The sequence below is a fragment of the Staurois parvus genome, unplaced genomic scaffold, assembly GCF_062004578.1.
Source record: "Staurois parvus isolate SC_StPar_1 unplaced genomic scaffold, SC_StPar_1.0 ptg000011l, whole genome shotgun sequence".
Lineage (NCBI taxonomy): Eukaryota > Metazoa > Chordata > Amphibia > Anura > Ranidae > Staurois > Staurois parvus.
The window spans coordinates 34797227-34815448 of record NW_028317807.1 but is presented as its reverse complement, the minus strand read 5'-3'; the positions used below and the strand labels follow the sequence as shown (position 1 = coordinate 34815448).

At 38.6% G+C, this 18222-nt stretch overlaps 1 protein-coding gene across 1 annotated transcript in view; it reads right to left on the bottom strand.

Moving 5' to 3' along the window:
* Positions 1-18222, bottom strand: part of MREG (melanoregulin) — a 75400-nt gene that overhangs the window by 11740 nt on the left and 45438 nt on the right. The window contains exon 4 of the mRNA XM_089672352.1: positions 5772-5931. Coding sequence (XP_089528478.1) covers positions 5772-5931 — 160 coding nt within the window. The remainder of the gene's footprint in view (positions 1-5771; positions 5932-18222) is intronic.

The following is an 18222-nucleotide window of genomic DNA, read 5'->3' as shown; positions in this document are numbered from 1 at the left end:
GCAAAGAACATAATTCTTTCGTTCTGATAATTTGTAAATGTGGTTTGTAGGTCCATTTCCCATTTTTGGCTCAAAAATATTGGGGGGGGGGTTCACTTTATTGCATCACCCTGACATAATTTCTTAAATGTTGCTAGGGATCTCTGCAAAGTAGTTTAAATGTATTATAATGAAAAAACAGTGTCAGTTAAGACATAAGTATACATCTTCTTTGTATCCAAGCAAGATAAATGACCCCAAGTATTAAACCAAAACATCACAAGAATGTCTTCAAGTGAATGAAAAGCCTAACTACATCTATTCTTAAAGTGTTTCTAAACCCAGGACCCTGCATTCACTATATCTGGTCTCCCACAACACACAGAACATGGAAATGCAATTATTTAAGTAAATATAAACTGATAAATACCTTTTCTCATCAGCAGTCTTGTGACTTCTATCAGTGTCTAGCAGAGCACTAGTTAAAGCTTGTAGGAGGAGTTTTCATTCTTCTCTGACTGCCCTAAGAGGCTGCAAGACCCCTGACCCTCTGCCTGGGCAAAGCCGATTGGCCCTGTGCTGATCACATGCACTCTCCCAAGAAGGAAAAAAAAAACAAAAACAACAACACACGCTCTCTGGCAATACACACCAAACTGAGCATGCGCAGTTTGCTTTCAAGGCTCTGTTCTATCAGCAGATGGATTGGGGACTGTGGAAGAAGGGTAGGATCAGAGAAGAGAGGATCAAACAACCTTTTTCAAACAATGCAGAGGATTCATCCTTTAGGTTCCATACTTTACTGCATATACAGACTGATTTTACTGTTGTGGGTTTAGTAACACTTTAAAAAATATTCCCTCCCAACTCTTTTCTACCTATCCTGCCTACCCTGTACAAAAAAAAAAAAAAAAAAAAAAAAAAAAAAAAAATCTGTGTAGATACCTATTTTTAAGCCACTTCAGTCACAGAATCCTTCAGCTTCCCTATATAAGAAAGCACATTACCCATAGGCTCCAGCCATTGTCGGCACTCCCTCCTCCCCACTGCATCAACTGCTCACTGGCACAAGGGAGGCAGAGATGCAGGATCACATGATCCATTCAGAGTGGTAGATAAGTACACAGATCTCTTTTAGGCAGGGTAGGCAGGATAGGATATTTCTAAGAATAGTTAGAGGTAGGCTTTTTTTCTTACACTTTAAGGTAGCCACACATATTTTGAGTTTTGGCCAATATCTGCTAAATCGACTAAAGTTCATGCTGTTGTTGGCCTTGTCGGAATCCCTCCGCTCGACAAAAGATGATCTATTGATCAACTTTTTTTGGAGGAGCAGTTTGGAAAATGTTTGGCCACCCAATGCTTGCATCTAATAGATGAAGGCGCTGTCCTTGTATTAAGCACCCACTGAATACTATAGCCAACAGCAGGTACTTCTCTATCCATTGTTGCTAAGCAAGGAGAATGCAAGGAGTTATGTGAATAGGTAAGGCAGGGGCAGATACCTCACATTCTGACTTTTTGAGAGCCGCAGCAGACCAGATGTATAGCATGAGCTATACTAGCTGACTAAATGAAAGTATACATTTACCAGAATGGGCATCAATACTGGAACTGGGTACTTTTCTTTCATTTTTTTTTTCTTTTAACAGTAAGGACTAAAAGCTGCTTGCCTAGAGTACATCTTTAAAAACAACATGAGAATGTCCTGGTATGGCCACGTTTAGAGTCAAGATCTCAAGCCAATAGAGAATTTGTGGTTGAACTTATAACATCTGTTTCCTCAGCCAAGCTGGAGCAGTGTTGCAAAGAGGAACCATGGTGTCCAGATGAGTAAGGCTGATAGAGACCAGACAGACTTAAGAGCTGTAGTTGCTGCCAGAAGTATATCCACTAAACACTAATGTGAAGAGGATATGTACTATTAATTGAGTTATTGTGTTTTTAATGCAATTTAAATTAATTGCCATCTATTTTATATACATATAGATTGTATTCCTGGGTTCAATCCCCCCCCTTCATCATCATGTTAATGAAAAAAAAAAAATCACTATTTGAGACCTAGGGATATTATCTATACAATGCAGGCAGATGATAGCTGTGGGGAAAGAGGGGCTTCAAATAGCTTCCTCAAAACAGCAGACTATCTTTGGAAGCGCTCATATGTGATGCTGAGCATCCATGATTGAAATAACTGAATACCAATGAATATAAGAGGGAGGGCAGGGACACTGGGGAGGAAAGAGCTAAATGAAGCTAGGAAATAAGGTGGGTCTAAAAACCATAGCTTATAATGCACACTATGGAAAGCTCACAGCGTGCAGCTTTAAACCCACTGTAATTTAAGGTTACATGACATGAAAATATGAAAAGTGAATACTTTGTGATTGAATTTACATATACCTACATCTCTTATCCATAAAAAAGTAACTTAAAAAAATTTAAATTAATCTGCAGCATTTTCTAAAATAATAGCTGGGAATCCTGCCATGAAGGTATTTATTCAGGTGACAATACGGTGTCCCTTTCTCCCAACTGTGCTCCTTTGTTGTCACAGTCTCATGCAGGCTTTAGATGGGGTCTACAAATACAGTTTTAAACACATATTACACAGCCATGGTCCATGTTTTACCATCAGGAAACCTACCCATGCAGTTGTGGCTGCAAGAGATCAGCAGCACTGTAACCCAAAACACAAAAAGGTGAAAACAAGTATTTTATCATAAAAAGGTAATTTGGTTAGGTTTTACATTTTCTTTAAAAGTTAATTGTTTGGATTAAGTTTTACAACAAAGCAAAAGCTGTCATAAGATGACCACAATAGTTCTGCAATTGGTTACTGCATCTAATTCTGAAAAAAGAATTGGAGAATAATGTCATTAGCACCTTGGGTATAGATGTCAAGGAGCGACTTGCATCTGCTGCAACAAACAAAAAGAAATAACACCCATCTCCAATTCAAAACTAAAACTTATCTCATAGGGAATCAGACATCACCCAGTGCCTTTAGACATCTTCAAAACAGAACTCCACTATTACCTGGGAGCTTGCTATGTATCATTTGGGTTTTTAGGAAAATGAATCATAGACAACCCCCACTACATCCCACAATGCCATGGTTTTTCACTGCACTGCTTTGTGGGATTTGGCTGGGTGTGTCCGTGATTTTTTCTGAAAAGTTTGCATACCAAATTTTGGGAATTGCAGGCCCCACTTTAGTCCCATTTAAGTCTTTTGGCACAATGTGGTGCATATCACCATCTAAAGTTAATTTTTTCAGGAATTCATGCCAGGTTTACTTTAGAACAATGGTCTCCAAACTTCAGCCCTTTGTTTGTCTTTATCCAGCCCTTGGGGCCCTGTTCTTCCCATTGAAATGAGGGACCATTCCTGGCAATGACGCTATCAACAGGGCACTACCCCTCTCATTGATAGCAATGATGAGACACTATTCCTCCAACTAATACCAATGATGGGACACTATTTCTCCAAATAATACAAGTGTTAGGACACTATTTCTCCAACCAATAAAACAATAAGGCACTATTCCGCCAACTAATACCAATAATGGGGCGCTATTCATACAATGAATACCAATGATGGGGCACTATTCCTACAACTAATACCAATGATGAGGCACTATTCTGCCAACTAATACCAAGAATGGGGCACTATTTCGCCAACAAATATCAGTAATAGGACACTATTTCTCCAACCATTACAATAATGGGGCACTATTCCTCCAATACCAATAATGGGGCATTATTCTGCCAACTAATGCCAATAATGGGGCACTATTCCTCCAATTTATACCACTTATGGGGTACTATTCCACCAACTAGCACTATTCCTCCAACAAATACAAATGATGGGGCACTATTCCTCCAACTAATACCAATGATGGGGTACTATTTCCTATTGACCTCAGGTGCTATGTAATTGTTTTAGATCCCTGCTTTAAAAAGTATAGAAAACTGTGGGTTGGCTTCAAGCATTTGAAAATTCACAAACCTAATTTATATATTCCATACAACCACTTATACTGTCAGGTCCGTAAATATTGGGACATCGACACAATTCAAATTTTTTGGCTCTATACACCACCACAATGGATTTGAAATTAAACGAACAAGATGTGCTTTAACTGCAGACTGTCAGCTTTAATTTGAGGGTATTTACATCCAAATCAGGTGAACGGTGTAGGAATTACAACAGTTTGCATATGTGCCTCCCACTTGTTAAGGGACCAAAAGTAATGGGACAATTGGCTTCTCAGCTGTTCCATGGCCAGGTGTGTGTTATTCCCTCATTATCCCAATTACAATGAGCAGACAAAAGGTCCAGAGTTCAATTCAAGTATGCTATTTGCATTTGGAATCTGTTGCTGTCAACTCTCAAGATGAGATCCAAAGAGCTGTCACTATCAGTGAAGCAAGCCATCATTAGTCTGAAAAAAAAAAAAAAACACAAACCCATCAGAGAGATAGCAAAAACATTAGGTGTGGCCAAAACAACTGTTTGGAACATTCTTAAAAAGAAGGAACGCACCGGTGAGCTCAGCAACACCAAAAGACCCGGAAGACCACGGAAAACAACTGTGGTGGATGACCGAAGAATTCTTTCCCTGGTGAAGAAATCACCCTTCACAACAGTTGGCCAGATCAAGAACACTCTCCAGGAGGTAGGTGTATGTGTGTCAAAGTCAACAATCAAGAGAAGACTTCACCAGAGTGAATACAGAGGGTTCACCACAAGATGTAAACCATTGGTGAGCCTCAAAAACAGGAAGGCCAGATTAGAGTTTGCCAAACGACATCTAAAAAAGCCTTCACAGTTCTGGAACAACACCCTATGGACAGATGAGACCAAGATCAACTTGTACCAGAGTGATGGGAAGAGAAGAGTATGGAGAAGGAAAGGAACTGCTCATGATCCTAAGCATACCACCTCATCAGTGAAGCATGGTGGTGGTAGTGTCATGGCGTGGGCATGTATGGCTGCCAATGGAACTGGTTCTCTTGTATTTATTGATGATGTGAGTGCTGACAAAAGCAGCAGGATGAATTCTGAAGTGTTTCGGGCAATATTATCTGCTCATATTCAGCCAAATGCTTCAGAACTCATTGGACGCCGCTTCACAGTGCAGATGGACAATGACCCAAAGCATACTGCAAAAGCAACGAAACAGCTTTTTAAGGGAAAGAAGTGGAATGTTATGCAATGGCCAAGTCAATCACCTGACCTGAATCCGATTGAGCATGCATTTCACTTGCTGAAGACAACACTGAAGGGAAAATGCCCCAAGAACAAGCAGGAACTAAAGACAGTTGCAGTAGAGGCCTAGCAGAGCATCACCAGAGATGAAACCCAGCGTCTGGTGATGTCTATGCGTTCCAGACTTCAGGCTGTAATTGACTGCAAAGGATTTACAACCAAGTATTAAAAAGTGAAAGTTTGATTTATGATTATTATTCTGTCCCATTACTTTTGGTCCCTTAACAAGTGGGAGGCACATATGCAAACTGTTGTAATTCCTACACCGTTCACCTGATTTGGATGTAAATACCCTCAAATTAAAGCTGGAAGTCTGCAGTTAAAGCACATCTTGTTTGTTTCATTTCAAATCCATTGTGGTGGTGTATAGAGCCAAAAATGTTAGAATTGTGTCGATGTCCCAATATTTATGGACCTGACTGTAAATGACAAGCTGGAAGCTAATAGGAATGTAATCAAACAACCAAAAGCTGATGGTATCTCTGCATTGTAGTGACATTATACTTCGCTTTTCTCACTTCAGAGTCTTTCTCCAGTTGACGTCTAGTCTGAATCCAAGTGTGCAGCATCCGATCGTCCACAGCCTCCGTGTGAGACAGATCATGGGGGGAGCTCCACAGGTTCCTCTCATCATCATGGATTATACTCGTGGAGTAGGTCTGGATGTTATTGTTGTTGCTATAAAAGAACAAAGAACCATCAACAAGTTAAAAATTCAATAGGAAAATAAATTTGCATATGTTTATACATATTGTAAACCATAGTCATCTAGTTCATGATAACAGACTTATGGGAAATGGGCATCTGCTAAAGGCATCTGAATACTATATGTATGAAATGTGCAGACCTAGCTGTAAAAATATGGGGACAAAGGGGAATGTGGAACTTCAACTTTGTGGAAACTTTAAAATATGGTTTAATGTGTATAAAAGGTACAGATAAAAAGATGCCGCCCAATTTTGTGCCATAGTCCCCTATTTTAGTGACGTGTATATATTTTATTTCAGGTACTTATATAGCGCTGTCAATTTACGCAGTGCTTTACATATACATTGTACATTCACCGTGATTTTCATAGCTCTGATAAGGTGTATGTCAGTAGGCATCACACACTTATCACTTTCTACTAGTATTATCATAGCTAACCCTTGGACTGTAACCTAGGACTGACCTTGGTTTTATGCTAAATAGTATATCAATGCAACATAACATTTTACAGTGTATTTTAATCCTTGTCCTTTTGAAAAATACAGAATTAACAATTAAAACCTTCATACTACATGTCTTAAAATATCGGCCATTTATTAAAATTGTATTTATTTCAGGTACTTATATAGCGTTGTCAATTTACGCAGCGCTTTACATATATATTGTACATTCACATCAGTCCCTAACCCTCAAGGGGCGTACAATCTAAGGTCCCTAATTCACATTCATGCATACACATACTAGGGCCAATTTAGACAGGATCCAATTCACCTACCAGCATGTCTTTGGAGTGTGGGAGGAAACCGGAGTACCCGGAGGAAACCCACGCAGGCACAGGGAGAACATGCAAACTCCAGGCAGGTGATGCCGTGGTTGGGATTCGAACCAATGACCCTAGTACTGCCAGGCAGAAGTGCTAACCATTTAACCACTGTGCTGCCCTATTAGTTATTAGATGCAGAATATTTTGTTTTAGAGAAAGATGTAAAATGGATTAGATATGATGGGTGTGGGTTATAATTGGATTGAAAACGTTATTGATTTTTTAAATTCTGCGTCGGTAAACACAATATATTAATTACATATTGGCTCATCTATGACTTGCTATAAGGGAACCCAAGGGAGAGAGACCAGAGAAATATGCCATTTTATTAGTTGGGGGATAAGGCTTCTTTAGAATATAATCATAATTCAGGTAGGCTTGGATACCTCCATTGAGTCCACCTAGTTAAACGTTATCTTTAAAACTTGCATCTTCTAATTCTAGATAACGTTAACCAAATCTTGGATTTAAACTGTGGTTTCTTGCTTTGATACTGTATATGAACTGGGAGGAATCGAAAAGTAAAACAAATTCTTAGGAAAAATTACCATTTTTATAGCTGTAATTATACCAAGCCCCAATATGCTTAATTCAATAAGCTAGAATGTTAATTATTAGACATAAAGACCTTTATTTTCAGTAATGAGAACCAATAATTTCTTACAAGTTACATGGCTAAAAGAATGATTGTTATTGCAAAATTACAGCTCAATTGATCAGCAAGTTAAGCCCAGTATGTTTTATCTTAGCCACTTTTCATGGTGCACTTTTTGAAACTGGAGAGGATTCTGTTGATAAAGTAATTGGTAACAGACAGTACAACACGTTTAATGGCAAGGTATGTTAGAACTGAAGTTCAATTTCAAGTTTTTGGGGGATACAGCACCAGTGACATAATTTACCTAGAATGAAGAGTATCCAATGTCCTGCAGGCTCCTGATCTCTGTGGAAATTGTCCCTTCACAGATACTGGCAACTCCTCCAGAATACATGTCTTTATTTCCCCAGAATGCAAAGAGTTCTGTGATTGGAGGAGGGGCATCCTTTTCTGTTCTGCATCACTGTTAGCATTCTGGGAAAATGATAAAATTATTCAAAGAGTTCTGTGAATGGGGGTTGGGGTGTGTCAGTTAATGCATGAAGTGCTGGAAGTTCACTGCTGTGAGGAGATTTCAGCATCACTAAAAGGGACTTTTACAGTAACTTTAGGAAACTCTTCATTAGAGGCAAGTTTGTTCCTGGTGCTTTATCCCCCCAAAATGTACTTACATTCCAGCTTGAAAGGCTTGTTCACACTACGTACAGTGACGTGCATTTTTTCTCACTAGATAAATGCAGAGCAGTTAGGGCACATAGACAAATTTGTTATGTGACCCGTTTATACCTCAGTGCTGGTGTGATGTGTGGTGCCTTGCAGTGTAGAAAAATGCAGCATGTTTGCATTTTTCTGCACCACTATGGATGGCATGTATGTCATTGCACTAATATACAATGTCCATATTCCTGTGAAAAATTGATTCTTAATCACATTCTCAATGCTGCCAAAGTTTGTATCCTCTTGAATTGGAAAGATCCTTCTCGCCCCTCAATAGCTATGTGGCTTAACAAAGAGGAGGAGATCAGAAGGGTGGAGATCTCATCCTTACCTCTCAAAACAAACACATGTAGTGCTACTCCCGCAGGAACCACTGGTTCTTCCCAAACAGTATAGAGGCTGTCCACCACCACAAGCATCAGTCCATGCACTCCAGCTTCAATAATTCAGTTTAGGTGAGCTCTTTTTGAAATGTATTGCTTGAAGAACTTTAAACAGGATTGGGGTTAGGACATGGGATACTCCAAAATGCTGCATGCTAACAGGGCAACAGTTTTCTAGGCTCACACTCCAGGATTCTGCTGTGGACCAGGGAATAGTCAGTATTCTGAGACCCTATGAGAGTCATCTGTGTAGTTAATTAATTTAGTTGGCACTTACATCCCAAAAATGCAGCCACCAGGAATAATTTCAGGGTCATTATTCCGCAGGAAAACTGCATACCTGCCAGCATCCTCCAGACACGGTCAAGTGAGGAAGACAATCCTCCACATCCAATCCCATTTATTGTGAAGTCCTACAGTAAGCTCCACAAAATATCACTTCAGGTCCCCAGCTCTGCCAAAGCTCAGACCTCAAAAGAACAGCAACTCAGTTCATGGGCTGCTTCCTAGGGCAGAAGCCCTAGAGGCTTTGGAACCCTCCCTGCCAGGGAAAGAACAATCTGTCCATGGCTTCAAACCATTTATCACCTCCCCATCCACCATCTAGACACTCCTCTCCAGGGATTGGCTAGGGCATGATAAATATTCAGACTGGTCATTTGAATCTCCTTCCCTGTGTTCTGGAAGTTTCTTCCAGAGGCAAAGGAAAACAATCAAACTTCAAGCCTGTAAAACCCTGAACAGGCCAAAATAAATAGTCACTGCTCCCTTGACTGCAGAAAAAAAAAATAAAAAAATTTGTCTAGAATTTTGCACTAGGAGGCTACCACACACAAAACATACCATAAAATGTGTTTTTACTGGATGAATTTAGCTTTTTCCGACAAGGTTAAGACGCTGCTGAGTGATAATTTATAAATGTGGGTACCCTCCCCCATCGCAGGCCAGAGAAGACCCTTTTCCTCCATCCAGCCCCCACCCATTCTCATTTTCCCACAAAGTTGTCCTACTGTCTTTAAATCTTTCTTACATATCCCTGCCTTCTGTTGTACCTTTCCCAAACCCATTTCACCTCTCATATTCCATTTTCTGATGGTTCCCACCCCCATCTACCTTTTCCTACTTGACAGCAATACCTCGAGGTTATTGTACCAGAAACGTCTGTACTTAAAAATGCACACATTCTTGATAGATTTCACATCTTTTGCCTACTTGTCCCTTATCTGGTCTCTCAGCACACTGCCAGAGGCATACTACTTTAGTTAAAAAAAAAATGCACTGACATATCTTGATAATGATGCTTTTGTTCACATTGGAAATTGATTATTCTGTACGATTTCAGAATACTGTGAAGTATCTTGATATTGCCTCTTGTTATATACTGTACTCACTTTAGGGGATTTTCTCTCACTTCCAGTTTTGTCTATGGGAAAGGAAGTGAACATAAATCTCGCCAATAGGACACAGACAACAAAATAAACTTTGTGGAGGTTAAAACCCTCCCTTACTCTAGTCAAAATGAAAAAAGTTCTATTTTCAGTTCACACTGGACTGAAAAATATAGGACATGTAGTACTTTTTTTCAGAGCAGGTTATTGCAAACCACTGAAGTAACATTGCAATAAAGTTGGAAAAAAAAGCAAAGGGTGTGATGCGTTATTTATGACACAATGGAACAGGCTCCTTTCATAGTGCACAGCAGCATGGTAAAACACAGCCACTGGTATGAATGTCCCTTAAAAAGCATGTTACACCTATCACAATGACATGGAAAGCAAAGTGCAGAGCAGACTCAATGCCAAATAGCAGCTTTAGTTCTCTAGCACAGTGCCCTGATAGAATGCTACAGCCTTAAAGTTGATATGCAAAAAGTTGATATTTGCATAAGGCTAGGGTGCAATACCCCTCCCCCCCACACACACACACTTCAAATGACAGTGCTCAAGCCAGGTAATTGGTTGGTAAAACACTGAGTGCTCTCTTATAGAAAGAGAGAGGGGGATATACTGGTGTGCCTCATACCTGGAAGTTCAGGTTTTCCACAAGTCTGAAGCCCATGTATATATTAAAGTGTAATTGAACTAAAAAAATAAAGATTTGCTATGCTATTGGGAACATCTGTAAGTATTTGTGCCCAAGCTGTACCCTGAAAAGTATACCTTTTTGTCTTGAATTTCTACTGAAAAAGGTCAGTGCACTTATTGGTATGCGAATGTGCCTAGCAGGGGCGGACTGACAACTCATGGGGCCCCTGGGCAATAGGGGATCATGGGGCCCCTGTGTCCTTGCCCAAACTCAAAAAAGCCTATGAAAAAGGTACCAGGAGCATTTCATGGGGCCCCCTATTGACCCCGGGCAGTGCCCAAGTTTCCAAATGGTCAGTCCGCCCCTGGTGCCTAGGCACGCCTGTGCCTAGAGTCTCATATCTACAGAGCAAGATCTAGGGTGCCGCTGCATATTACTGCTAGTCTCTGGAGATTTGAATTTGGTGATGGCATTACTGTGCTGCTCACACGTTTCTCCTTGCTGGAGGCTCTGACATAAAGAAGCAAAATCCTATCTTTATCATGATAGCCACTTTCACAGTACAGAACAAGGCATGGTAAGTCAGTAATGGGGGAAGGATCAGCTACAGGGCAACCATAGGCAATACTGTTGACAAAGTGCTTTGTCCTCTGCTGTTACTTTGCACAAACCAATTAATATACATGGATTTAAAAAAACAAATTTTATTACCAAAAGACACATAGCAGAATACATTTTTGCCTAAATTTCTGAAGTTTGATTTTTTTTTTATATATTTCTTTTTTGGATATGTTTTATAACAAAGTAGAAAATGTTTTTTTCCCAACTTTTCAGTCTTTTTTTTATTGAAATACTGTATAAAAAGTAAATCCCAGTGATGATCAAATACCACCAAAAGAAAACTCTATTTGTCTTAAAAATGATATAAAATGTAATTTGCATACAGTGTTGCATGACCACGCAGTTGCCAGTTAAAGTAGCACCTTTCGGAGCTCAAGTGGGTAAACTTAGAAGTAGTTGAAATTCAGGAAAAAAAAAAAAAGGATTCAGTAAGGCATTTGTGGCACATTTGTGGTGTTGCGGATGTAGCCTTTCACCAAATTCATAAAACCTGTGCAGCATTCTTTAGAGCCAATGTGTGCAGGATGTAACATGTTGCTGGACGCATCTGAAACCCTAACCCTCTCTTCCTGTAAGCCCAAAGCAATAAAACATCATTGAAAATACAGAAAGTGACTGGCTCCCATTTTATTTTAATCCTCCACTTCAGTCATGGATCCACCTTGGGATAACATCAGCCTGGCTCGTCACTGGGGGCTCTCTTTCACACCAGGGGGTCACTATATTTGCTGCACTTTTATTGTCTGTGGCTACTGTTGTGACAAATTCATAAAGAAATATAGCCATATCAATGATAAGGAAAATGAAGGAAAATAAGACTTTTTCCATATTAGAGTAATCTGATGATTTGCACATATTCTGGAACTCTAAGCTCACAGCTTTCTGGGATGGCGTGCAAAGTATAGCTCAATGATTTACAGATTTCACCCTACCTAGAGATCCAACCGTTTTTCTTCTTCATCATAACTTGATCCCTACCATAACGTATTGATAACCATTTGTAAGACACCTTCTCAAATCTGCTAAGGCCTGCATCTGTACGTGCTGGAGTCTCCACTCTTGATCCAAATGTGGCTCCAATGGGTTAAGACTATCAGGAGAATGGAGGAGCTGACTCACTTTCAAAAAAGACTTGCAAAAAAACCTTTCATAAGACCTGGCGCCACTGGTATATATCCCTTTTTTTAGAGGAGGGCAAAAGTTTGTTGGCTGGAGTGGAATGAATGAGATGTACTTTGATCAAAACTCTTTGGAAAGTCCATTGTCTTTATTCCATGGATTAAATGGATTTTCTGGTGACCGTATTCTTCTTTTCCTTCCTGCTCATTTATTGTCCCTCCCCTTTCTTTTTATCCTTTTTGGTTTTCTCTTTCAACTCCTTTATGTTGGGTTTTCTTATCCCGTCATACCCCCCCATTTCTGTATATTAACAAAAATTTTAGATTACTTTGAATGGGGTACTGCAACTCCCTTTATGTCTCTTTTCAAAAATTTGTTTAATTATGTACGATTTGAGTATATGTTACTGCTCTATAACCTCGTTCAAGTCCATAAATAAAGAATTAAGATTGTTACACAAAATTCTGTCTGTGATTCATGTATACCTTACCAACACACCCATGAATCTGTAGCAAGTTGTGCCATTTGCTGCCCTACCGTTAGATTACGAATGAGTATCAATAAGGCTCCATGCACACTGGGCGTTTCAATCACACTGGTAATGTTAGCTGTGTAAAGTTGCATTAAAAACGTGAGTTTTTTGTTAGTGTTTTTGTATTAGCGTTTAGCCACGTTTGCGTTTTTTAGGTTTGTTCGACCCCAAAAAGAAAAAAAAAAAAAAAAGTAAAAAAAAATGCTGGTTTGCTGTGATTTACCATGTTTTTCAGCGTTAGGGTGTTTTTACAGCTAAAAGACTCCTCTAGAAACCCACTAGTCCTGGGGTTTTTTTTTTTTCAATCCAAAAAAAACGTTGATTACAGTCTATGTGTGCATGAACACATAGGATAACATGCTGGGAAGTTTACTGGCTGTAGAAAAAAAAACATCAAAAGCCAAAAAACAGCTTGTTTAGAGAAAAAAAAAAACAAAAAACAAAAAAAAACAAAAACAATGCAAAATGACACATGGAAAAAAGCAGCAATAGACACAAGGCAATGTTGCTCCATATGGGCCAACACATAATTCAATTAGTGCATTCAAAAATGCTCCACAAACACTTCAGAAATAATACATAAATGCCATGCAAATTGTACCTCAACTGAATGCTTGCATGTTAGAAGCAAACTTTGCACAGCCTTGGTTAAGTGGCATTACATTGTCACATTTCAGAGACGTTATCCACCAGTCTCCATCAAACAGTAAAATACAAATACAGCTGTCTTCTCCGACTTGAGTGGAAGCATGCCCTGAGATCCTGACAAGACCACACTATTACGTTATACTAGCTCTACATCTTGTGAAACAGATTTCAATTTTATTATAGCCTAAAAACATCTACCGTAATTTAATAGCTGTTGTTTCATTAATTACATTTCACATGTAGTATTTGATGTAACGTGATGTAACGGACATCTTATCCTTTATTCTTATATACTCAGACGGTTCCGTAAAATTAGTTTAATGAGGAACTCAAGTTAAAAATTAAACCCGAGAAAATGTAATATTACAGCTTACCACTCCTTAGATGTGGCTTCTACATTTGTTTTCTTTTCAGACTTTTTTCCCCCATAAAGCGATATTAAACCCCAAACTAAAAATGATGTGGTGGCTGCATTTGTTTTCTTCTTTTAGGCTTTTTTCACTCTGTTTTCACCTGGTGATGTGGCTAATAACACACCTCCTGTAATAGAGTGCACCCACTGCGGAAAAAGGAGAACAGGGGGCATATTTGGACAGCAGCATTGTCAGCCTGAGAGGAGTGTTAGATAAAGTTGCAGATTTAGATACACTAGCAAACTGAAGCCAAACTCCAGCAAGCATTTTATAAAATCGGTTACAGCAAACAGTTTTGTTCCTTTTGAGATAAATCTAATATTTTACATAAATGGATAAAAGCTGATCATTGTAAGCACCCTTTTCAGTGGTAAATGGTTTGTCTCATCCCTCTGCTACATCTGCAGGACAATTTGTTCGGTTGATAAACAACAGACTTGCCGGCAGGATCACCAGGTGAAAATAAAAGAAAGAAAGCCTACAAAAAAAAGAAAACCAATGCAGCTACCACATCTAAGAATTGGTAAGCTGCAATATATTAAATGTTTGCTATTGGTTTTAATACCACTTTTAAGTTTTTCAGTAGCAGGAAAGCCAACCCTACCTGCACCCTAGTATTACTGCTGCCAAGAAAGTGTGAACGACTGTTTTATTGTTACAAGAGACTGTCAGAAACTCTGGAAATGTTGCAAGAGACTGTAAGATACTGTTAATTATCTGGCATATACAATATAAACAATCACAGGAAAGAAAGTCTAAAACAGAAAACTAATGCAGTCATCACAAGAATTGGTAAACTGCAATATAATACATATTTGCTTTTGGGTGTAATACCACTTTAAGGTGGTCATAGATTAGATAGAAAAGTGGTCAGTTCAGCAAGGACTGATCAAATTTCGATAATCCTTTGGTCACCCATTTGACAGTAGTCTTCTGCTGAAAGGACAAGATGGAAGACCTGTGTCTCATTTGTATGGATGGAAGAAAATGTATTTTATGGGGCTTTTTTCAGCCTGCTGGCTAAAAAAAAAAAAAAATTAACCATCTATGGCCAGCTTTAGTTTTCACCTGGTCAGTCAGCCAGTAACAACATCCTCCCTATATTAGGAAGACAATGCTTATGGAGAAGCAACATTGTCAAAATAGGACAGGAACAGTTAGCACACAGCTGATGACTGATCTATGTACTGGCCCAATGTCAGTACCATGGGACCAATCACAGCAGATCACATGAGAAATGTAAACCATGGAATGCTTCCTTTTATGCCAGCCATTGTATACATTTGTGTTGCTGGCTGTGGTTGGTCACAGTGATCACATGGTACAGACTGGGCCAATTATGGCCCATCTGTGTCATGTGATTAGCTGTGGCCAATCACAAGAAAACAAACTGAATGAATTGATTTGGAGCAATTAAATTAATTGCTATATAATGTGTAAAAAAAAAAAAAAATAAAATAAAATGATCACCTCCCCCAAGCTTTATTACATAACAAGAAAATGTGTTTTTTTCGTACTGTCATCAGTCAGTGACCGTGATCACTGCCACACCAGTTATAAGATGACACTGCATTGCACTGGTGACAGTATGTAAAAAAAAAAAAAAAGTTATTTTTTAATTTCTTCATTTTCCAAACAATTAGGACAAAAAAAATGACAACTTTAAAAAAAAAACTCACAACACCTCTTACGAAATATCTCTGACTGTCTACTTTCCAAGAAGGGGTAATTTGGGGGATATCTGTACCGTCCCGACATGTTTGGGCCTCAAGAAGTGGGATAGGCCATCAGTACAGCAGGATTGATCAGTTTTTAGATATACACAATAGTTTGTGGACTCTAAAACTGTCCTAAAAATGAAATAATATACACGGATTTGGGTTATTGTCACCAAAGAAATGTAGCAGAATACATTTTGGCCTAAAATTATGAAGAGCAATTATTTATTTGCAAAATTTATAACAAACAAAATACATTTTTCTTCAAAAGTTTGTCTTTTTTCATTTATTTAGCAAAAAATAAAAAATCTAGTGGTGATCAAATACCACCAAAAGAAAGCTCTAATTGTGTGAACAAAATTATAAAAATATAGTTTGGATACAGTGTTGTATGACTGCGCAATTATCATTCAAACTGTGACAGGACTGAAAGCTGAAAATTGGCCTGGGTAGGAAAGGGGTAAAAGTGCCTGGTATTGAAGTGGTTAAAGGAGAATTAAAGGAAAAGAAAACAACAATTTTAGTTTTGGATCAAGTGGAGAGGGATTAGAACCCCTGTCACTTTTTTTTATTGTGGTCTGTTTCCCAGTTAGGGAAATTTACCTCTCTATTTGTCCCATTTACCGTTATCATGGAAAGTGAAAGTAAAGGAGAATAAAAAATTTTGGGTTACCACCATAACTGTAATAGAGGGAAAATATGCCAATTAGGAAGCTAGTTCTGGCGACACTTTGCATAAAGAAAAAGCCCTAAAAAGCACACAACTAAATAGGACTTTAAAAAAAAAAAAAAAAAAAGATTTTTTGTCCTAAAATCAATTTTATTATTACAACATCCAGCAAAATCCAAAAGAGGGACTTGGTTGCATATGTAGCAAACACTATACAGTTTAAAATCTTAATATAGACAATCACAAGATGATACTGTAGTGCTAAAGTGAGTGATTCCCACTATCCCATCTTAACCATTTCTTCAATGATATAACTTCAGAGTAGAAAATTCCACTCATAGCAGATCATGACTTTATTATGTACCCAACTCTTTGAAATACCAGCAAGAAGACTGGATGATTGCAATATATTTCGCTTCATTGATTACTTGGCTACTCTGGCTGAAGGTCTGTGGTCCATTCATTCATGAGGCTTGCTGTTTTGCATTGCCTTTTGTTTGTATATGCTGGTCAGTGCTTTGACAGTTAAAAGGTGCTTAGCCAATAAAAAGTTGCTCTTCCTGAGGAAGCAGGCTCTATCCAGTGAAATGTGTTGGAGAACTAGTCAAAATGCTATTACTGGAATTTTGTACTCTGAACTTATACCATTGAAGAAATGGTTAAAATGGGATAATGTGAATCACTCACTTTGGAGCTATATCATCTTGTAACTGTCTATTTTAGAGTTTTAAGCTGAACAGCATTTGCTACATGTGCAATCTGGTCCCTCTTGGGATTTTATAACTGGATGCTGTATTCATAAAATTGATTGTTAATACAAACAAGCCCTTTTTAATGGTGTGCTTATAGGAGTTTTCTTTATGCAAATGTACTGTAAAGGATGCTGTACCGGGAAATCCATCAAGCACAGGAGAAGGCCATGCTGACTTTCCAACTTTAATTATTTGCAAGATTAGTTCTGCTGACCCTATGGACAACCAGGGATTCACAAACTTTGGAGGGATTTCCTTTAATTTTCTGTTTTGGCTTGGGGACAGGAAGTGAAGGGAAATCTCCGCAGTGGGACACAGGAAAAAAAATAATCTGACAGGGGTTATAACCCTCCCTTACTCCACAATGAAAAAAGGTTTTGCCTTTAGTTCTACTTTAAGTTGGTTGACAAACCATACCCTTCATACTAAAAAAGGAACATTTGTCTGCCTCGTAGTACCCTGAGTTCAAAACTCTGTGTAACCTTCATACAAGTCTAAGAGAAGTTTAAGAGAGATTGTACATTCAACTTAAATTCTGTATGGTCGGTTTTACGGATAAATAGATGAAATTTGATGTGTCCATGCTGGTGGCACACAAAGAAACCAAAAACACTAACAAAAGTATAATACTAATAATTGTTATGGTCATTTAATCTGGTTGATTTGAAAAAGTAGATGTAAATCAATAGCAACACTATGGTAGAATTAGGGTGACAAACACCCCTCAGCAACCTAGAGGAACCTATTAGTAATCAGCCTTAATGACTATACCCCTAACACCTATATGTCTTATATGGTATGTTGCACATCACATTTTTCAATAATGTTGGAAGTGATTTTCCACCTCCAGCTTAATATTGAAAACATTTCTATTGCTTGTATTGAAATGCCCCATCTCAAGTTATCTTTTATCAGCACTGAGGCCTGGTTTTACACATATGCATTTTTCAGTGCATTTCCAGTTTTGCAGAAACACACTACACTACCATTTAAAGGTGCATTTTTTGGAAAGGGTCAGGGACTTTTTTTTTCTATCCGACAGCAGCTTGTGTTTTTGGTTCCAAAGACTTCAATGGAAATGCAGCTGTGTTGTGTGTAGCGCTCACCCCTGAGGGAGCTACTGAGTACTGGGTACCCCTTTTCCTGCATAGCCAGTCAAGTAACCAGTACAAGAGCTTGTTTTTGTTGTTTTATTTAGGGGATAAACAACTTGGATAGGGTTTAGGGGTATATAGAATACCC